The 23766-nt window shown below is 39.8% G+C and overlaps 1 protein-coding gene across 1 annotated transcript in view; it reads left to right on the forward strand.

Moving 5' to 3' along the window:
- Positions 1 to 23766, forward strand: part of ADCY2 (adenylate cyclase 2) — a gene marked incomplete at both ends in the record, with an annotated part of 422955 nt that overhangs the window by 340298 nt on the left and 58891 nt on the right. Inside the window, 2 exons of the mRNA XM_080711368.1 lie at positions 746 to 843; positions 15733 to 15817. Coding sequence (XP_080567494.1) covers positions 746 to 843; positions 15733 to 15817 — 183 coding nt within the window. The remainder of the gene's footprint in view (positions 1 to 745; positions 844 to 15732; positions 15818 to 23766) is intronic.

Below are 23766 nucleotides of genomic sequence, written 5' to 3' on the forward strand. Positions count from 1 at the left end.
GGAGGGTTGAGTTCCTAGGTACAGCTTAGAGTGCCTGGCAAGTTTTAAGGTCTCTTTTCAGCAGAAACTATCATCTCTTCCAGGCCACAGTATCTAGCTCTGTGTTCTTACCCAGGTCAAACAGGGCCATCAGTTTACAGCCTTTGGTGGTAAGAAGGTCTCTGTGGGCCCCTGCTAATTGTGCTGGACAAGAGAAGGAAGGGAGAGTTGGAGAGCTATCTCAGAACAGCCCATAGTTCTTTTTCTTACATCTTTACTCATGATGCTAAGTTGCATTCAGATAAATAATAAAACAAATAGCGAAAACAAAAGTATGTCTTGCATTTCTTCAAAACCAGTCAAAATCATGATATTAGTATGCAAAAATCAGTCCCTTTTCCCAAATAACTCTAGGCACCAGCCCCACAGAGAACGAGGGCATTGGCAGGCAGGATTCAGTGGGCCCTTCCATTCGCACACTCAGCTTTCTGGTCAGGTGCCGCTCTCCTTACTGAGTGATTCAGTTACATATAAATGGGTTTCTGAGCAGTTGCACTCATAAATTCTGGTCTCTGGAAGTCACTTGCAGTTCACTTGGCAGGAGGAAGCTCTGACTGCCTGAGATGAAAAGCCTTAGCTCGTTTATGATGCAGTCTACGACTCACGAGTGTGAGGCTTGTCCTCAGCACAACCTGGCTCCTGCTTGATTGTAGGCAGCTCCTCTCTTAAAGAAACGTAACTCCTCGTTCCCTTTTTCTCTCCTTAGTACCGAGCCACTGCACTGCCAGCGTTCAAATATTACGTGACTTGTGCTTGTCTCATCTTCTTCTGCATCTTTATTGTGCAGATTCTCGTATTGCCAAAGTAAGTACACAAGGTTCTCATTGGGATTCTTATCTGTATACCCTTCCACTGGAGCCCAGGTGATTTAAAAATATGAGATGATGCCGGGCGTGGTGGTGCACACTTGTAATCCCCGCGCTTGGGAGGCAGAGACAGGAGGATCGCGCAGGTTCGAAGCCAACCACACGCGCTGGCTTAGGAGACCCTGTTTCCAAATAAAAATGTAAAAATAGGTCTGGGAGTGTAGCCCGGAGGTAGAAGGGCTTCCAGGAACCCCAGTACCACCAAAAAAAAAAAAAAAAAGATGAGACGATGCTAATATTTAAGTGAGGGGGTTGTTGATCATATTGCGTTGATGGAAAAAATGAGACGATGCTAATATTTAAGTGAGGGGGTTGTTGATCATATTGCGTTGGTGGGAAGGTAACTCAGGGTCATGGATTTTCATAGTGGATTTGTTGACTCCTCTTTAGGGATTTTTATAAGCAAATTTGATCTTCTTACTTTAATCTTGATATTACTCTTAGGCTCAGTCTAAGAGAAGTAGCCCAATAAACTTTACCAACAAAGAGCACCATCACCAGTTGTTATTTCTAATAAACAAATAACATTATTGTGTTTTGAAAGGGTAAAATATGCCTGGGCAGCACCTTGCCCCCGACTCATTTTGTTTTTACAAACTATGAGTTATATTCTCGTTCCTTCTGTATTATACCACCCTCTGTAGTCATCTTTGATCGTTATAGCTCAGAGTCTAGCTGGCCTCTCTCCGGAGAGACCTGGATACAAAGGGAAGAATTTGAACCAATCAGAGTTCATGTTTTACGGTGGATTCCTTCCAATTCTACGAGTTGGTGAAGCCCCAGTCAGTGCATCATTCCTAGGCAATCTCTCCTCTTAAACCTTTTTAATGAGAGCAATGCAAGTTAAGTGACATTCTTCAAAGAAGCTGATCTCATATTACAATTAAAAAAGGGGGAGAAAACTCTAATTCTTACAGTAATTTAAAATACTAAAATTTCTAGAATAAATGTTTCCCTTTGTCAGCATCGATTTTGCGAAGGCCAAAGCAGCCATGTTCAACCCCACGGAGTTCAGCATGTGCTTGTACTCAAATCCCATGGCACAGCTAGCATTTATGGGAAGCTAGACTGCCTAGATTCCATTGCACTTTGTCTCATGAAGATGCTTAGCAAACAAAAAAGAATAGCTAAAGAGCTATTTACCCTTCTCTAAGCCCCAAATATATATAATTTTCGGCGATACTGGGGGTGGAACCCAGGGGCTTTCTACCTGTGGGCTATACTCCCAGACCTATTTTATATTTTATTTGGAAACAGGGTCTCACTAAGTTGCTGAGAACCTCACTAATTACCTGAGGCTGGCTTCCAACTGATGCTATTCTTCTGACTCAGCCTCCCAAGTGCTGGGATTACAACCATAGGCCACCACACACAGCATAAATTTTTATATATTTATATATAAATTATACACATACACATATGCATATATGTATATATAGATATATAGATAATTCCTTGCCTAAGTTTTCCCTAACTCCAAAGATTGATGCATGGGGCATTAGAAAGTTAAATTATCTAGTAAGTAGATAAATTAATTCAGTTTTCTTCATCTTCCATTGGATCAGTATCCCTGTATTCTGTACATCAAAAGAAGTGTAGGATCTTCCTGGAGAGGGGAATGTGACGGGGGCATTTTAAAAGATGCCTCCAAGCTGGGTACAGTGGTGAATTGCCTGTAATGCCAGTACTTGGAAGGATAAGATGAAAGAATTTCAGACTCAAGGCCATCCTCCAGAATTTAGACCTCAGCAACTCAGTGAGACACCATTTCAAAATATGGCTGGGGATGTGGCTCAGAGGTAGAATAGCCCTGGGTTCCATCCCCTGTACCACAGGAAAAAAAGATTAAATGAGTAAATTGAGTGAATGAATGACTAATAACAGAGGAACTTGTTGTTTGGAATGGATCAGCAAGAAAAAATATTTTTCTCAAAGAGGGCCTCATATTCTTATTCAGCCCATAATTTTTGAAGATAGTTCTAATCTCAGAATTTAAATAGGCAAAATTAAATGATTAATTATCTCTTCTTTTTAGAGTTGATTTTTTACTCTGTCTTGTAATATAATTTCATTAGAAATATAAGCTAACTTCAAAGACCAAAAATTCTCAAGCATGAAATGTTTTTGCATTAGTAATTTAATTTATATTATCTGCCAAACTGGATGGTCATATTAAACCAGACATGGGGCAATTTCTTAAACAAAGATGATTTTTTCCTAATAAATTTTGTTATTATCATATCTTTCATGAACCCAAGGAATCATCATCATCATCATCACCATCATTACCATCATCTACCTAAAAATAACTAATATCCAAATTATAATTTTAAATATACTTGAACTATTATTTCTACTTAAACTTTCTAATATCAACCTCATTACTCATTTTAGTACACAATACTTAGCAATTCATTAATAACTTTTTTCAAAAAAGCCACTTTTATTTGTTAATATAGGCTTAATAATAGTAGAAAATAATAATAGAAAGATAATAATAATAGAAAAAATGGAAGATAGTTTAATGTTAGGATCATTCCTATCCATTGAAAAAAAGACTTGATTATCTAAACACAAATGATAGAAAATAACTTCTGTAGAAGCAGTTTTTCTTTGGTGTAACCAAACACATGGCCGGGGACTGAAGAAGAGTGAGTAAAGAGATAGTAGTGGAGATGGGGTGGGATGAGCAGGTAGGAGGGCAGGTCTTGTTCATCGTCAGGTCATTTTAAGATGTATACATTTCTCGCTTGATAATACTGGAACCCATGGAGGATTCTAAGAAGACATGATTTAGTAATATTTTGAAAGAATTGGCCTTGCTTTGGAAGAGGCAAAGATGGAGAAAGGAAGAGAAGGTAGCATACTGGGCTGGCTCTGAAGCTAGTCAGGAGTGGTCCTATTCTTGGGTGTATCATGAAGAGTGACTTGGCTCTTGCTGCTGTGTTGGTTATAAAAATATGAGGTTAAGATTTGTGAGATCTTGGTTTTTGTTTTTCATATGAGCAACTAGAAAAATGGTTGAAATTTACATAAAGGTAGGAACCCTTGGGAAGAAATATGGGCTCTGGGCTCAATCTAGATATCAAAGACACGTACATATGAGACACTCAGGTGGTACAGCTTCTTGGAGGGAGGGAGTGTGTGAGCCCAGGGCTTATAGGAGGAGTGGCATGGAGATATAATCTGGAAAATTAAGCACCAAGGTAGAATGTAAACCATAGGGTAAAATGAGCTCAGCTGGAAGTTAAAGTAGAAAGAGAAGCCTTTGGGCCACCTAGGGAATAGCATATGTCTAAACATTTAAATCTTTCGTCCTAGGTCCCACTGTAAAAGAGGAGCTTTTCTAGTCAGCCAAAGATAATCTGTTTTTCCTTTTTGCGCCTTGGAACCTTCAAGTGTCCAGAACATCTCAAAGCTAAATCCTGTTATCAGAGAAAAGCTACTGTAATGGTGATGAATACTAAATACCTTTTCATATTTTTAACTTTCACTTATCTCTATTTTTAATTGAATTCCCTTTTACTTTGAAGTTCTGTCATTTCTTTTCTTTTTTATCACCCTTACTGAATTTCAGGGGCAGATGTGAACAGAGGGATGATAGGGAATGAGGGCAGTGAGGAAGAGAGAGTGTGCAAGTCATCACATTAAATAGAATTCCAGAGAAAGATACTGTGATTTACCCATAGCAATGGCTGATAAGAACCATGGTATTTAGGCTTTTCATGGGGCAGAGGGATGCAATCTATTGGGTTTCTCTAACAAATGTGTGCCTCACCTTTTTCAGAGACACTTTCCTCGTAAAGGCAAAAGAAAGGGGGGAGGAGCTTGTCTCAAATCTCCAAAGATTATTCTCCAAAGAATTTAAAGGACTTCATCTTAATTAGCCTTTTCTCAGTTGCATCTTGATTAAGGTGCCAGAGTCAAACATTATCATTAGGAGGTGATTTCTCTTCCTCATGACAGGGAAGAGTCAAATCTTCTTTTCAGAATGTACATAAATCAATTAAGCTTGGGTATTTAAAATAAACAGCTTTGCAACAAGTACGCTAATTAAAATTGATCAAGTAACACAAACATCTTGGTACTCCTAATAGGCTTGAACAGGCTTCTGATAGAAGAGGCAGGATAAATGGTGATAATTAAGAGCTTTTGACCAACCATTACTTTGCCTCCCAATATTTCTTGTGCCCTGGAATCTCAGTCTTTTTGGACTACTATGACAATGTACCAAAGACTACATGGCTTCTAAACAGCAGAAATTTTATTTCTCATGAATCTACAGGCCAGAAGCTTACAGTCAGTAAGTAGCACGGTTGGGTTCTTGTGAGGGCAGGTTGCAGGCTGCCATCTCTTCATGTACTCACTTGACAGAAGATAAGACTCTCCCTCTAGACTTACTTATAAGGAGAGTAACCCCCTTCATGAGGGATCCACCCTCATGACCTAATCATGTCCCAGTGGGAGTTCCAGATATTATTACATCAGGATTAGATTTCAGCATATAAATTTGCAATGCATAGCATTAAGTTTGTAACAACCTGGGGAGAGAGGTACCTTACGTTTATCTGAACAATGATGCCTACATGCCATGGCCTCCAACGCTGAACCACCTCTGGCCAAGCATGTTAGAGAGAGATACTCTGAGTCTGCATCTCAGGCTGCAACCCATTTTCCTGTACTCAAGACCATATAATCAATAAACAAGGATGATTTTACTTCTTCCTTTCCAGTCTGTTTTCTCTTATCATTTTGCTTGGCTTTACCAGCTTGAAACTCCAGAATAATACTGAATAAAAGTAGCCCTGGTATGTATCCTTTGTGACTCACGACCTTAGAAGGAAAGTGTTCAGCCTTTCACTATTAAATAGCTGTGATTTTGTCAAAGGGCCCTTTATCAGAATAAGGAAATTCCAAATTCCATTTTATTCATACTTTGTTATGTATTTTATAACAAAATCATGTTGGAGAGTTACCAAATGATTTTATGAAGTTATAAAAAGGAGCATATATTTTTTATTCTTTATTAATATATATTACATTGATTTTCAGATACCAACTTTGTATTTCTTGGGTAGATATCACATGATCATGCTATAAATGCATATATATGCAGTAGAATTTGGCTTGATAATATTTTTCTAAGGATCATACATAGCACATTTTGATGTCTAGTTTTTATTTCTTGCCAATTTGTTGTCTGGTGTTGCTGTTAGAGTTATACTGGCCTCGTAGAGTGAGCTGGGAACTGTTTCTTAGTCAGGTATGGTGACTCACATCTATTTCCCCTGTACTTGGGAGGCTGAGACAGGAAGACTGCAAGTTGAGGTCAGCCTGGGCCACTTAGCAAGACCATTTTTCAAAATAAAAAAGAAAATAGGGTTTGGAGTGTCACTCAGAGGTACTGGGTTCAATCCCAGTACCACATATACACAAAGAACTGTTTGTTTCTATTCTATGTCTTGGAAAAGTATGTAAAAAATCTACATCAATTTTTTTTTTTTTGGGTGGTACTGGGGTTCCTGGAAGCCCTTCTACCTCCGGGCTACACTCCCAGACCTACTTTTTACATTTTCATTTTTGGAAACAGGGTCTCCTAAGCCAGCGCGCGCGGCTGGCTTAGAACCTGCGCGATCATCCTGTCTCTGCCTCCCAAGCGCGGGGATTACAAGCGTGCGCCACCACGCCCGGCTACATTAATTTTTTAAACGTTTGGGAGAATTAGTCAGTGAAACCTTCGGAAGATAGTTTTTTCCTTAAGAGTAGTTTATTTTATTATATGTTTAAGTTTCTAAGTAAATTTATTTACTCATTATTGATATATCTATTTAGATTTTCAATTTTGTCTCTAGTCAGCTTTGTGTGTCATACAATATTTTTAAGAATGATCATCCCTCCTTAAATATACACCTATCATATATATATATATATCATATATATCATATATATATGATATGTAATATATATGTATATATATTAAAGCAAAAACAGATAATCATGTCAATAACATTTTTTCTTTTTCGTATTTACCCCTTAATAGAGCCTGATTTTTTAGGAAAGACAAAGTAGAAAGCCAGAAAAAAAATTTAACAGTTTTTCTGAGATGTTCTATCTAGTATCCAGTAGATTGTTATAAAATAACAAGATCAAATTTTGATAAAGATACTGGTTTTTCAGTTTTTGGGTTTTTTTTGTTGTTGTTTTATTTGCTTGTTTGTTTGTTTGTTTGTTTACTTTTTGCAGTACTTGGCATGGAATCCAGGGGCATTCTACCTCCGAGCTATACCCCAACTGTTTTTTTTATTCTTTTTTTTGTGTGTGTGGTACTGGGGGTGGAACCCAGGGGCTTTTCTGCCTCCAGGCTACACTCCCAGACCTATTTTATACTTTATTTGGAAACAGGGTCGCACTAAGTTGCTGAGAGCCTCACTAAGTAACTGAGGCTGGCTTTGAACCTATGTGATCCTCCTGTCTCAGCCTCCCAATCGCTGGGATTGTAAGCATGCTCCACCATGACAGGCTATTCTTTATTTTGAAACAGGGTCTCAGTGAATTGCATAGGGCCTCACTAAGTAGCTGAGGCTGTCCTCAAACCACAATCCTCCTGTCTCAGCCTTCCAGATGCTGGGATTACAAGCGTGTGCCACCATACCTGGATTTTGTCAGGTTTTAATATGTCTGTTTGACTAGATGTCACAGTGTTCAGAGTATCTACCAAGTGAACTAATAGTAGGATAATTATCCTTAAAATAATTGAAATGCAAAAATTCATTCCACAACATGCATATCACAAAATAAATCATAAGAGTTATAAGTATATTAATCCATAACTATCACTAAATCTGTTAATATGTGTGCAATTAAAAACCAACATAATTTTCCAGGTGTGGTGGTGCACGCTTATAATCCCAGCATTTGGGAGGCTAATACAGGAGGATAATAGTTCACAGACAGCCTCAGCTACTCTTTAGTGAGGCCCTTTGCAACTCAGTGAGACTGTTTCAAAATAAATAATAAAAAAATAAGGCTGGGGTGTAGCTCAGAGGTAGAAAGGTTCTATCCCCAGTACCACATAAACAAAGAAAAAAAAAACAACATCATTTTAAAATCACTTGTCCATTCATAAAAAAATAAATTATTATATGATCCAAGTGATATGTAGATGTTTGGTCAAAGCTTAAACAAAAATGAATGATTCTGCTTTTTTTTTTCTTAAAAAAAATGGTAAGAAATTTGGAGCAGTAACAATAATCCTTCCCTAGGTTTCTACCAAACCACGAATGATATCAGAGTAGAGTGCCTGGAGAAATAAAAACAGAAAAGTATATTTAGTTAATGGGTTATAATCAAACAATAGAAATATAAGTTGACTCAGGTATTTTAATGAATAATTTTAGTAAGTATAAGTATTTTCAGACTGAGAAACTGCCGGCCTTTCGCTTGTAAGGAAACAGAATCCAGGAGATTAGGCCTCGCTACAGAGTCGACAGCCTCAGAAAAGCTTCCTGGACAGAGATGAGTCCAAGATAGGGGGTTTTCTGACATGGATCTGGGCCTTTAGAGAAGGCAGAGGTAGCAGCACATTAAGAAGGAGCTGTTTGGTAGAATAAGAAAATTACCTAGCCTTCTTCCCTGCCGTCCAGTCTCCCATCAGTACTTCCCATTGGTCAACCTTAACTGAAGCCACTGGCAAAGAGCCTGAGAAATGGAGTTGATGCATAAAAGTTGCCTGGAAGTAGGACAGTATGGTACACATTGTGACATTTTTTCCCAAAGCAAGAAGCTCTGTTAACAGAAAGTAGGAAAGAAAGTCCACATGTAGGGTATCTTAGCCCAACTACTGGAAGCCACATGTGGGAGGAACTTAGATGCAACCAGATGGGGAAAGGACATTACATACATGGCCTCAAAGATAGAAATGATGGCTGACTTTTCATCAGAAGGACAAAAGACAATGCAATGTCTTTAAACCACTGACACAAACATGATCAACCCTGAATTTAATATTTAGTAAAAATATTTCTTTTTTTAAGTTAAGGTAAAATAAAGACATTCTACAAGTAAAAGAAAGCTGAGGGAATTCATCACCAGTTAAAAGCCTACAGTACAAGAAATGCTAAAAGAAGCTTCTCAAGCTGAAGTAAAATGATATTAGGATGCCAAGTGTGGTAGTGTATATCTGTAATCCCTGTACTTGGGAGGCTGAGACAGGAGGATTGGCGGTTCAAGGATATCCTCAGAAACTTAGTGAGACTCTTGGCAACTTAGCAAGATCTTGCTTCAAAATAAAAATAAAATAAGCCTGGGTGTAGCTGGGCATGGTGGCACATGCCTGTAATCCCAGCACTTGGGAGGCTGAGACAGGAGGATCACACAAGTTCAAAGCCAGTCTCAGCTATTTAGTGAGGCTCTCAGCAACTTAGTGAGACCCTGTTTCCAAATAAAATATAAAATAGGTCTGACAGTGTAGTCCGGAGGTAGAAAGCCCCTGGGTTCCATCCCTAGTACCACACACACACACAAAAAAAAGCCTGGGTGTGTGGCTCAGAGGTAAAATGCCCCTGAGTTCAATCTCCAGTACCAAAAAAGAAATGATATTAGGAGGTAACTTCAGTCAGTATGAGAAAGTGAAGAGCATTCAACATGCTCTGTATGTGAGAAAGTATAAAACATACTATATATATATATTCATCTATTATTAATTTCTCTAAAACATAACCAGTGATTTAAGACAAAAATAATATGTACTGTGAAATCTGAAGGAGAGGAAAATGGCATTGCACTGCTACAAGGACCTTACGAATGTTTTGAAGTGGTACAATATTAATGCTAAGTAACTTCTCAGAAGTTAAGAATGTATATCTGATGCTTGAGCAATTGCAAAAAATAAGAGGTTTGTTTATGCAAATGGCAATAACAAAGAACAGAGAACCAAAAGGAAATGAGACAAACTAAATAGTACAATGGTAGATTTAAAATAATAGCAGTAGAGAGAAAATAGAAAAAAAAAGAACCTCATAAAAAGGAGGAGTAGGCAAGGAGAGTGGCATAAGAGAAATAGGGAAGGGAGGAGAGGAGAGAAAGTGAGGTTTGGTGAGGGAAACAGAACAAATAATTGCATGTGCATATATGAATTTAACAGTGTGAATGCCATGATCATATACAGGGAGGGAGGACAAAGGGGAGGTGTGAGGATGTCGTGTTAATGTATGAATACATCACTATGAGTTTTACTATGATGTATAATTACAACGCTCCAATAAAAATAATTAAAATAAAATAATAGCAGCAAGTTAGGCATGGTGGCTCATGCTCGTAACCCCAGTATTTGGGAGGCTGAGACAGGAGGATTGCGGTTCCAGGACAGCCTCAGCTACTACTTAGTGAGGCCCTTTGCAACTCACTGAAACCCTGTTTCAAAATAAAGAATAAAAAATAGGGCTGGGAGTATAGCTCAGAGGTAGAATTCCCCTTGAGTTCCATGCCCAGTGCTGCAAAAAAAAAAAAAAAATAGCAGCAAATATAATGGCCCACGCTATACCAAAAGAAAAAAAAATAAGACTGGGATGAAAAAATAATAGATAGATTACATTATAAAATGTGCTTAAACCTAATAGAACTATAAAATACATGAAAGAAAAAATTAAAGAATTAGAGAAATCCATTTAAGTGGCCATATGTTTATTAAATTCACTTAGCTTATTTTAAAAATCCTGCCACAAGAGAAAATTATATCCAGTTGATTTCTGAGTAAACCCTACCAAACATTTTTAAGAAAATAAGATGGGAGGAATGAGTTATTATTAACCAATTTCATAATCATGAATAGACTAAAATATAGTATTCACAGAAAAAGGCTGAAAGGCCACATCTCCACAATGTTTAGGACATTCAGCTAGCTGTAATGGAAAGTTTGAAATAAAGGATGGAAAATAGCTCTTCCAGGAAACACCCTACAGAAAAGAGAAAGCTGTAATGATACACACTTCTGACAAGATCTAATTTAAGTGAGAGGCATTAAACATGTGAAAAAAGATTTTTATTATGATGCAGTTTCCAAGAAAATTTAACAATCAATCTCTATGCACTCCAGAATTTCTTTGAGGTAAATAAGCAGCAATTGTTAAAATGTTCAACTATATTAATAAGCCTAACACTCTAGTTGGAAGTCTTAAAACACTAATATTGAACAACCAAGTAGGTCAACCCTTTGAATATTTGGCTAACTCATCAGACTCCCTTAATAGACGCAATTAGAGAACATACTTTTTACCAGTAAAAAATGAAAATATATGTCACTTTCAAAATATGACATAACTGAAGTAGAGTAAATTTATCACACCTAAAAGGAAAATATAGTGATAAAGAAGAAATAGCAATGGCTTCAGTCTCTGCTCAAATCTAATGAAATCAGAAAAGACAAAGACCAGCCAAAAATAATCTCCTTGTGGAATTTAAAAATCAGGTTTCCAAATTATTCTTGTATTAAAAGAAATGAGAATATGAGAATTGAAATTATAGGCTTTTTGGTGAGTCACAATGAGTAGCTATAAATCAAAGCTGTAGGATTTGGCAAAAGCAGTAATTATTGTAATATTTATATCCTTGAATACATCTATTAGAACATATAAAACATTGGCAATAAGTGACAACCAACAGAAAGAACAATATAAGTTTCAATAAAGAAAGAAATTTTGAAAATTGAATTAGAAACAACAATATGAAAAGTGAGGAGAAAGCATATCTTTAATAATAAACCAAAAACTCATTCCTTGAAATCAACAAAATATGCAAAGCTTAAAAACACTGATCTAAAGAAAGTAACAGTAGTTGCAAGAGGAAAATATTCAAATATGAGGACTTTTAAATTATAATATTACATAGAGTGCTATACATTTGAAAATATAAATGAAACGGATAATTTTGTAGGAACACTATAAAATTGACTCATGTAATAGAGCCAGTAAACATGGCAGAATCATGTCTATTGCTAAAAATGGCCCATGAGTTTGGAATACAATTATTAAGCATAACCACTGCTTAATAGAGGTATCATTTTAAGAAAGTTTCTCAAAATTTTTGGCCTCATTTTCTCTTTGGAAAATGAGATAATAACTATAACTACTATATAGGATTATTGTGATAATAGAGTGAATCATACCTATAAAACATTCAAAACAGCATTTCACATCACCACTATTATCATGATCACCACCATCACCACTGTCATCACTATTGCCATCACCATCAGCTTCATCATTGGCACCATCATCATCATCATCACAGTACCATTATCATCATCACCCTCACCACCACTATCATCAGCACCATCACCATCACCAGCCCCACCACCAATATCACAACCATCATAGCCATCAGATCACCATCACTACCATCATCATTATCACCACCATTACCTGTATTATCACCATTATATTGCCACTGTCATCATCATCACCATCACTACCACCACCATCCCACCATTACCATCACAATGCCATCACTATCACCACCATCATCAACACTACCCCCATCATCATTATCACCACCATCATCACCACCAGTACCACCAGCATCACTATCATAATCATCACCACCATCACCATCACTGTCTTGGTCAACATTCTCACTATTGCAATATAAAACAACTGACCACACGTTATAGAAGAAGGATGTTATTTGCTCACAGTTTTTGGAGATTTTAGGGTTCAATCCACAGTCCACCAGGTCTTTAGAGCCCAGGGCTTTGTGGAAGGAAGAAGACAGAGGGTGAGAGCAAGGGCTTTGCTCTGACATCATGGAGGCCGGAAGCAAGAGAGAGCAAGCAAGTAAATTCAAAGACAAAAGCACAGTACCTAAGGCCACACCCCTAGGAACCTATTTTCTGCAGCCACGAGCCACCTGCCTAGGTTACTACCCAATAAATCCAGCACAATGGGTTTATCCACTGATGAGGTTACAACCCTCATGAGTTAATTACATCAACTCTGAACATGACTAATTCAGGGGACATTCTATAGCTTACCATAATAATCGCCACCACCCTGACCACCACCATCACCACCCTATCACTACCATCACATCAACGTCAATACCACCATCATCATAACTATCACCACCATCACCATCATCACCACCACCATCACCACCACCATCAGATGCTCTTACAGTTGATTTTACCAAACTATCATAATCATGCATTAAATAAGTAAACAGTTTCAGTCCTAAGAAAAAGAAATAATGGTTCTGAACAGCCGTATGTGAGATCAGAATTAGCCTGACACTGAGGAAGAATTAGAGGAATATAGAGTCAAAGAAACCCTTTTATAACTGTCATGTAAAAATGGAGAAGATGGTAGCAAACCAAAGCTGGGTAGCTCAGCAGATGGACTAGCAGGCCCCCTTCAGCCCAGGAATTACATGAACTGTAACCCCTGCACCTTGCTACCTAGAAGGGGAGGCATCTGAAGGAATCTAGTGGGGAATCAATCAGCCTCAGGCAAGGGGCTGAAACCCAGGGCTTCCGTGAGCCTCTGACAGGGAATAAGAACCAGAGTGCTATTGGGCAGGAGGATTTTCTAGACAGGGGAAGTTAGGAGACACACATTGGTTTTGTTTTGTTTTGTACTGTTTTGGTTTTCGTTTTTTGGGTTTTTGTTTTTGTTTTTGTTTTTTACTGGCTTATAAGCTATCCAGGATGGAGATCACATCTTGCTCTTCTTTGTATCACAGTAGCCTCACAGGGGCCTGGCCCGTGAGACTAGCCAACAGTCTAGGCCTGGGGTATTTGGTGTATACCCATCCTCTTAGCAGACACTTACTTTTACTCACAAAATGTGAAAAGAATGTTACTCTAAGATCAGGTAGTTGAAAGTACTGTGAATCATGCCCTGGCCATGACTCAGTGCCCAGTACATCACCGGGTAAGGCTCAAGTGCTGGTTTGAACTCGAAATTTGTAGCTCTTGCTCCTTGGCTAACCCCCGTAATCATCTCTCCTAAGAGAGTGGGCTGCAGGTAGTGAGAGGTGTGAAGCCTCCCCTCCTGACAGCATGAGCAGTCACTCAGCGCAGGGCCACTGGCTTTGTCCTCCGGGGCTCGCAGCTGGGAATTGCAGAGTCGGCTCATTGCTGACTTACCTCTGGTTCACCCACTCCTCACTGTCACCTGGGGCGTCGCTCCTCCTCTCAGTGCCAGCTCTTCTGTTTCTTTACTACCTCCAGACAATTTAATTGTCACAAGGTTCCACGCGGTCTCAGATGCCATCTAACCTCTTCTTGGAATTCTGTTTGAATGTCATCTTTGATTATTCATTGCGCTTCAGCCTTTTATACGCTCCTGAACACTTCTTTCCACAGATTAAATTCAATTTCAAAAGGCTTTGAGTTAGCCAGGCATGGAAACACCTGCCTATATTCCCAGTAATTTTGAGGCTGAGAGAGGAAGATCACAGGTTTGAGGTCAGCACACAGTAACTTAGAAAGACCCTATTTCAAAATAAAAATAAAATAGGACTCGAGATGTAGCTCAGAGATAGGGTGCCCTTGGTCCAATCCCTACCCCCCCCTACACACAAAGGCTTTATATTATGTAATTATTTAAGGGACCACTTAGAAATCCACATGATTCTTATTCATGAATATTGCAGTTGATGGCAGAATTTAGTGGCTGTATTTTCCACTTGGACATAGTATTCGCTTATGCCCATTGGCTTTATAAAACATGTAAAAGGGCGTCCTGTGAACTTGGGAGAACGTCAGTAAACGTTTAGCCACATCTGTGTTGAACAGTCGGATCTATTGGGGTGGGACTCGGGAGGGCGGGGACTCAGTGCTCCCAGGTCAACAGGTATGAGGGTAAAGCATGAGATCTCAGAGGTCATCACCCTGAGCCTGCCTGGAGGCAGCAGATGGGAGGACATCAGTGGTAGCAAAGAGGATGCTGAGGGTACTCCCAAATGTGTCATGAAGGGGCCAGCCACATCACATAGGCAAGTCACCTAGCAATGTCTGTTTCTTTCATAAAAAACTCACACTTGCAAGGGAAGATTTAATGAGTCACTGCAAGTTGACCAGCCGTAACTATAGACACTTCTCCATGGGCAAATGTTTCATTCCTTTTAGATCCATTTTAATTTCTCAAAAAAGGCCGACGACAGTAATAAGTCTTATTAAGAGAGTGTGTCCTTGATGTGATTAGATTTCAGGGACACTCTCCCTCCAAGCTCGATGCTCGTCCTCCCTTCTCCAATTCCCAACCCAAACTAATCATCAAAAAAAGCATCAGAGCCGGGCGTGGTGGCGCACGCTTGTAATCCCCGCGCTTGGGAGGCAGAGACAGGAGGATCGCACAGGTTCGAAGCCAGCCGTGCGCGCTGGCTTAGGAGACCCTGTTTCCAAATAAAAAGTGTAAAAATAGGTCTGGGAGTGTAGCCCGGAGGTAGAAGGGCTTCCAGGAACCCCAGTACCACAAAAAAAAAGCACCAGACCACCAGGTGAGCTGTCACGAGCCTGTCTGTCATACTAGTACTTGGGCATCTGGGAAAATCACAGGTTCAAGGACAGCCTCAGTAACATAGTGAGACTTCCAGCCACCTAGCAAGACCCTGTTTCAAGACGAAAGTATAAAAAAAAAGTTGGGGTTGTATATCTTGGAAGTAGAATGCCCCTGGATTCCATCCCCAGTACCACAAAGCAAAATAAAATAAAATAAGTAGGATTGGAGTCTTCCCTTAGTTAAGTCTTACTCAGGCCCAAAGTGTCGCTGGAAGCTTTCCACCAGGGTCGGCCTGGTCTCCGCCCTGACCTGTTGGTTTCTGTTCCCGGCAGGACAGCCGTCCTCGGTGTTTCCTTTGGAGCCGCGTTCCTCTCACTTGCCTTAATCCTCTTTGTCTGCTTTGCTGGACAGCTGCTGGTATGTACTTCAAACATGAAACTCCTATGAAAAGTGTGTTCCTTTGATAAATGCAGATTTCTTTGTGAAATTTTTAAAGATGAAGAGCTTATTGGTTTACATTTCAAGAGCTATTTTCCAGGAAAAAAAATTAAAACATATGCCCTTCAGGTCAACAGCCCAGGATATGAACTGCAGTAGCTCATATACAACCAAGATGCTAATTTGATATTAACTATCATGCCATTACATCATGATTTTACTTATTTGTTTCTGTCGACATTTTTAGTACCATTTTCTCTAAGTTTTCAGAATATAGCAATGAAATAAGTATATTGGAAGGTTTTTTTTTATTCTGAGGGATTAAAATTTAAGCTAAATACATCAGTTAAATTCACTTTCAGGATGTGAAATTTTGAAATATTTGAAAATAGCAAATGTTAAAGTATCATTTGCTGGAATTTTATTTCAAGCTGAATATTTATGATTTAAATGCTAGCTCTGGATACAGGAATTAAATCTAAGTTTATTCTTGAGCATAAGGCAGATGTTGCTAGTTGGCTGAAGGTCTCCGAGAGCTATCCTGAGAAGACCAGCAAGAAGAGAGAAGTCCCTGGAAAGGTTAGCACTTCGCACTGCTCATTGTAAATGAGCTGAAACAACAGAAAAGGTGCCTTGGAGCCAGGTTTCCAGCAGAGTTCCTGGGCATTCTTGGGAGAAGCCTCGGGGACTTTTGTAATCAAAATTTTAGTGCAATAATAATTTACTATACAAAATAAATAGAAATATTTAAAAGATTTGTCAATAGATGCATTTTGCACAATGGCTTAGGTCATAAACAACACTATGTGTGTGTGTGTGTGTGTGTGTGTGTGTGTGTGTGTGTGTATACACATATTCTTATTTTCAAAATGGTGATTTCTTCTGCCAGTCAAACTTGGCAAACCATTTAGCAGCCTACCTGCTACCTCTCAGGTGCAACACTCAGAAGGCTGCACTTTCCTCATTCTGTAGACAGATGTTCACACTATACATCTCTTTCTACATTGCAGTGACGCTTTGCTTTTTGAAAGACATACCGTCACTGCTGGCAACATCAGCAGAGTGCCGTAATGACCTTTTAACTGTCCTCATCTCCTCTTTAGAAGCTCTGAGAGTGGTCCTGGAGCCACATGTCCTCTGTTGTTTTCCAGTCTAATTTGCGGAAATCTTTTGGCCAACATAGGTCAAGACTCCAAAGCATGCCTCGGCCTTTCAGCAGTAAGCTCTTTGTCTCCTTGTCTTGCATTTGCAAACTTTGATGGATTTTGTTTACTGTGTGTGTGATAGTTTAGATGTTCCCAGGGGGGAAAAAAAAACTCTTCCCAAAATAGAACTGTGGTTTCTGATTTACTTGAATGCACACACAGCATTTTGAGTCTCTGAAAATCCCCCGAAAACTATGTGGGCTGTAGAGAAGCTGTCAGGGAGGATAGTGGTCCACACTGAAAAATATAATCATTGTTTTCGTGAATGTTCTCAATTGCTAATTATGCAAAATGCAAAATAATTCCCAGGTCTGCAGAGCCATCCCTGGGATGGAAGAGTGCACAGCTCCACCGTGTCTCCCCGCCCCATAGACACTCTGCAGCCCATTTCTCATGTATTCTGAACAAGAAGCATCTTTGTGCTTCCATTGAAAATTCCAACGTCATTCTTCTTACAGCTCATACTCTTGTGCCTAAGTATCCTTGATTTTCATTTTCTGTTCCAAGGAATCCAATTGCAAGTGTAGGCAAATGTTGCATATTGAGGGTTTCAGGCTGAGCTTTATTTTTATTTCCACTGTCTAAGTTGTTATAGCAGAGAAGCATAGAACAACTCGGCTGCCTTTGCAGGGATGCTCTGCTCTTTGAGAGGTCTCCCTTGCAGCCTGGGGAGAACCCAGCTTCCACCTGTCAAGGCTCTTGGTACACACACACACACACACACACACACACACACACACACACACACACCGTGGCTAGCCAGTGGCTCCTGAGGTCTATCAAGATGACATGATAGCTCTGTGCCCTCCCTGAGAGCTCTCCAAAATGCTGGCACTCATACACCACATGCCAGGAAGTTCTTTTTGACTCTGTGGCACCTCAGAGAGAAAAGCTGAAAGTTAAAATGAACTGATACCTACATTCTGCCCATTCTGCTCAGAAGCCTGCATCGTGCCTTTGGCCAGGAAAACCAACCTTGAAGACATCCGTTCTCCCTGAACTTGAGTCCATTGGATCCATGAACAAGTCTCCCCCCAGTGGCCAACTGGAATGCTAGGTCCAGATGAAAATTATGATGTATGAATACAGTGAACCAATAAAAAAATTAAAAATAAATAAAAATAAATGTACCTATTAAAAATGTTAAAAAGAAAGAGTAATCCTAAGCTAAGCAAGTTTAGTCAGTCACAGAAGGTAAAGGGTCATATGTTTTCACTCATGTGTGGAGGCTAGAAGGAAACTGGGGAAACAAGAGGACTTTAGATAATTAAGGGGAGACACTAATAGAATACTGGAAGGGGGTTAGGGGATGGAGGTGAAAGGGAGATCTGATGATGGAAACAGCTCAAATAACCCTTGTTCATATTTGAAGTTATCAGTATCAATGTTAATGAGCTGTATGTCGAGAGGGAGGAAAGGGGGGCAGGACCCAGAGGGAAACGCTCAACAAATGCTGAGTGTATTTGTGTCTCTGTTCTTCTAAACGTCCCCATAGTGTACCATTATGATACATGGGAGGAAGGGAGGGAGGGAGGGAGGGAGGGAGGGAGGGAGGAAGGAAGGAAGGAAGGAAGGAAGGAAGGAAGGAAGGAAGGAAGGAAGGAAGGGTTCCCATCCCAATAGTAGGTTATTTTACTATTTAAATGATTCTGTGAGATTTTGAACTATCAACCCCAAACAGCTTAATAATGCACAGCCAACTTAAGAAGGCTTAAGAGTGTTTTTGTATTCCACTTTCCAAATTCAATTCAAAACTATGTATATCACAGAGTTCACAGCGACCGTGCAGAGGTATTGCTACTGCCTAACATGCCCGTTCCCTGGCCTCTTCAGAGTCTACCAATTGGATGAGGTTCTATAATGATTGACATTTACTTATGAAGTGAACGCTGAGCTTATGCATAAGTACTGAAGACCCCAGCCTGGCCTTCTATTAACATGCACTGCTAACCTTCTCCAAACATCAGTGCTAAAGGCAGCATTGGCACTAGTAATGCAGTATTAAGTTTTCTGTGTGAAGAAGTTGAGTCAGCTACTCTTATAAAGAAAGCTGGAAAAATCAAGCCCGACTGAGACTTTGTCCTGGAGCTTTGTCCTTGTCCCCCTTTATTGCACAAAACGTGCGACATAAATCAATTTGGTCAGTTTACAGGTAGGTTGATAAAAAGAAAAACATCAAAATGGGCACAAAAATAAAAGTGATAATGAAATACAAATTATGTCCTATTGATAGAAACCATAAGGATATTTTTTCGGTGGTCTGTTCTGAAAATTATGTCAGATTTCTTTTGTGTTATCATCATTTCTATGAGAAGCCCAGCCCTCTCCTCTCCACACCTTTACACCCTCCTCGCCGGGCCTGGCTTCCTGGTGGATACCGAGGGTACATCCCATCTGTCCTCCGTGGCGCTCACTGCTCAGTTCTCACCCTTGGGCATGGGCTCAGTAGCCAGCCTCCTTCTCAGAAGTCTTGGAATTCACAGCAAGCCTTGCCATGGGCCTTCTTTGGGAATCATGGGACTTAGAATCTCAGGCAAGTAAGTTCTCCTCAATTTCATCACATCTCATTGTGAACTCTATTTTTTATTCTGTTTCCCCTCATATATAGTAAATTCTTTAGGGTAAGAATGGCTTCCTCTCACTTTCTGGCTCCACTGGACCTAGAAGAATGCTGTCTGTGTGAACATGCTGCTATGCAGGCACCGGCAAATGCTACCAGACCTCTGGTGCTGTTTGCACGAGCTCCTCCTTCCCTCCTCCTCTCTGCTTCTGTCTAGCTCCTCTTCATCTCAGCTCAGGTGAAGTTAGACATGCCCCAAGGGGCTGTGCAGATCTTGCCTCGGGTGGAATTAGACATACCCCCAGGGGCTGTGCAGATCTTTTCTTCTCCAGGTGTCATAGCGTGGGGAGGAGTTCCTTGTGTAAAGGAACTGGTGATGAGTGACAGAATGGAGCGCTGTGGCCGTCATCAGGCTACTCTCAGATTACTCACTCACATGCACTGAAATTCCTTGATTCTGATCACTTCTGGCTGTGTCCTTGAATGGAAACTACCTTCTAACCTCCTACACCTCCTTCCCCTGCTCCCCACTTGGTATTATTACTTGCCTTCTGTGGAGGGCTGTGCAGTGTTCATCTCAGCTGTACTTTGCTCATTGCAATACTCGGGCACTTGAAGCCTTGATAAATATTTAATGTCAAGAAGTTTGAAGGCCTGCCAGGTGGCACCCAGATGCAGTTTCCTGGTAGCGCTGCTCAGAAAACCTCCAACCCCCATCCATCCTCAGCCAGGTTCTACCTCTTCTGGTCTTGAAGCTCTGCATTCAGCTCACATGGCTGCATCATTCCCAGCTCAGCACCTACCAAACTCTTGGTCCTCCAGCACCCAGCCTGTTACCCTGGTGTCCTCACACATCAGACCTCTTTAGGCATCTCTGCATCAAGTGCCTTCTTCAAGTGCTCTCTGTATCTTATTCTGGTTAGCACTTCAGAATTAGAAAACAGAGCTGGGCATGGTGGCGCACGCTTGTGATCCCAGCATTTGGGAAACTGAGACCAGAGGATTGAGGTTCACGGACAGCCTCAGCTACTCAGGCCCTCAGCAACTTAGTGAGATCCTGTTTCAAAATAAAGAATAAAAAATAGGGCAGGGGGTGTAGCTCATAGGTAGAATGCCCCTGGGTTCCATTCCCAGACCCCCACAAAAAAAGAATTATAAAACAGAAAAGAACCATAAAAGAATTATAAAAGAACAGAAAAGGAATTATGAAGCAGAAAGAGACCTAGAGACAACCTTGTCCAACCCCTCAGGTTTTGAATGAGGGACAAGATTCCAGAGTGCCTTTCATTTACATGAGTTTCCACTTCCAATAAATAAAAGCTTCCCTCGTGAAGAATAATTCAGAAAGAGTTGTAATCAGACCTCTTGAGGATGGAATGGACACTTTGGGCAGAATCATGGCTATGATGACTGTATGGGCTCCACGTACTTTCTGTCCTTGGATTAGACCTTCAGAATCCATCAAACAATGGATGGTAGACAGAGTCCCAACGAGTGGTTCTGCTTCCAGCCTGATTAACGTTATAATTAGCAAGTGTTTATTAAAACTGCTTTGGTACTCTGTCAGACACCTCATATATACAGGCTCTTCACAAGAGCCCTTGGAGGGAATGTCAATTTTACAACTGTTGACCAGGAAGCTTACTGGTGCTACATAACTTGTTGAGTGGTCTATAGTGGTAGGTGTGGGGGCAGAATTGGAATGAATGTGAACCCTCTTGTTGGAGGAAGGTTCCCCAGGATTAAATTCTACGTAATGTCACCAGCAGATGGAGCCTAGCACTACGCAGAGTGTCTATGTTCATGGACAGGAGACAGGGTGGCACTGAGGTTGCCTTGTGGTATCTTCTGGGCACCCACTAATGTAAAATCACACTGGTATGCCAAAGTCATCCTGCATATCGAGAAAATCTAGTTTTCTGACATATTATTCTACTCTTGGTCTAGATTATTTAAAACCGGGATCTGGGCAAAGTATTTGCCTGAGACATTTGATAATGTGAAAACAAGAAAGTTAATTTATAATGAGATTTAGTCATTTAAATATTCTAGTAAGAAAATACCCTTAAAGATTATACTTTGTGAGATGATTCTATGTGCATAGAATCATAAATGATTCTATGTGCAAGTCTTTCAAAGTATTATTTTAATGAGGAAAACAATTCATTTTATCTAGCTAGAAATTGAAACTAGAATAAAAGATTCAATTTCACATTTTCATTACAGTCAGGTATGAAAGAACAATTATAATTGTCATCATATTTATAGTAATAATAATATGTGCAGTTACTGTCAGATTTAACTTTCTGAATTCCCTGAGATGGACTTATATTTCTATAACAAATATAGGAGGGTAACTCTTTAATTCAAAATACCACTAAAAAACTCACAAAAAATTCCATTTTTATGAAAAGTATACCAGATACAGCAAATGAAAATGTTAGGAAAAGTCAGGAGAAATTTTTCTCCTAATGTGGTTACCTTGTGCTTTGTATAGCAGAGATCCCATGATGCCAGCCCACCCACCTGGTTCCAGGCTGAGATGAAAGCACAGATATGGAGGTCGTCTTGGGAAAGGGAAAGTGGGTCATGCACTGACTAAGAGAGAAGCTTTCTACCCTGCAGGAGCGCTTTTCCTGTGAAGTCTATTTTCTCTAATGTCAATACAACACTTGCAGCCCTTTTTGTCGGGTCTGGTGATGTCCTTCCCCATCTCTTTACCTGCAGCATCTACTTTTCGATGTGCAGCATCCAAGTGTGTCTCTGGTGAACACCCTCAAGCTACGCGTTAGTTCCTCTGCCCTCAGTCACTCTCATTTACTTGGCAAGTGTAATGCTTGCTCCTGTACCATCATTGTGAGTGTGCTCTTTGGTGTTTTGAACCCATATTTACCTTCTTTGCTCTTCCTTTTTTTCCTCTTCTGCTCTCTCTTGGCCAATAGAAATCATTTGTCTTTATTCTTTCAAGTAACATGAAATTACATTTTATTCTGGTTTTGAGTTTTGGTTTTGGTTATCACCTCAATGCCTATAACCTACGTGTGTGATTAACACTGATATTTGCATTTTTTCAGGGACAACACAGGCGTCGTGCTCTAAGTCTGACCTTCCTATATTTATGCTACTGTCATTTAAAGTTTTCTAAACAAAGCTGTTTACCCTGTTTATTGTTATCATTACTCTTGTCTTACAATTTCTTTGTGCAGTGCTCCTCTGACTATGATTTCTTCCTCCAGGACTCAGCTTCCCAATTACTACCATGTTTTCTTTTCTGATCCTTTCCATGAGAGCTTGTACATCATGGTCAGTTTTTGTATTTTACCTTTTCTTTGTTGAGATCATAATAACGTTTTCTAACAAGCCGAAGTCCTATTCCATAGTTTCCTGGCATCTGTTGTACAGGGAAGTTTACTGTCTCTTTAGTTGGGGTCCTCTGTAGAAGAGGTTTTTCTTTTTGGTTGTTTGTAGGATTTGACTTTTATCTTCATGGAAAATAGACTCCAGTAACTGCAGTGTGCTTCACATTGTTTTTTCCTCCATGAGACTCAGCATCGTCACTTTTCTGGTTTCTCTGTTTTGTCCTCAAACTTTTACTAGCAGTATGTTAAATCTCTTCATTGCGTCCTCTGTCTCAACTTCTTCTTTATCTTCCTGTTTTTGTTTTATGGGTTATTGACTCAGATCTATCTTTCCTCTTTCACATAGTCAGAGTTTAAATTTTTGGCATCTACAGTTTCATCTCTAGATAGTGTGTGTGTGACTCCTTTTTAATTTCTTTTTATTTATTTCTTAATTTTTTAATTTTTATTTTTATTGGTGCATTATATTCATACATCACATTGGGGTAAAAAAAAAACTTGTGTGGACATACATGTACACATCACTGATTTAAGCCCTACCCAATTCCCACCCCATCCCCTCCCCATTCCTCCTTCCCTTGCTTGGCTTAGTGGTTGGCTTCCATATGTTTAAGTCCATCGTATGTTTAGAGATTTTCCTTCTTACCCCCTCCCATCCCCTCATTTAGGTTGTCTTGTTTGCTCCCCTATGTGACTCCTTTTTTAAACATCCCTGTTACATTTCTCTTAATGTTCTTGTTCATGATGAAACCCAATCCTTTCATTTCCTCCTTCTCATTTTATGGCCTATTTCAGATTGCTGTA

This window comes from Muscardinus avellanarius, assembly GCF_963383645.1.
Source record: "Muscardinus avellanarius genome assembly, chromosome: 1".
Taxonomy (NCBI): domain Eukaryota; kingdom Metazoa; phylum Chordata; class Mammalia; order Rodentia; family Gliridae; genus Muscardinus; species Muscardinus avellanarius.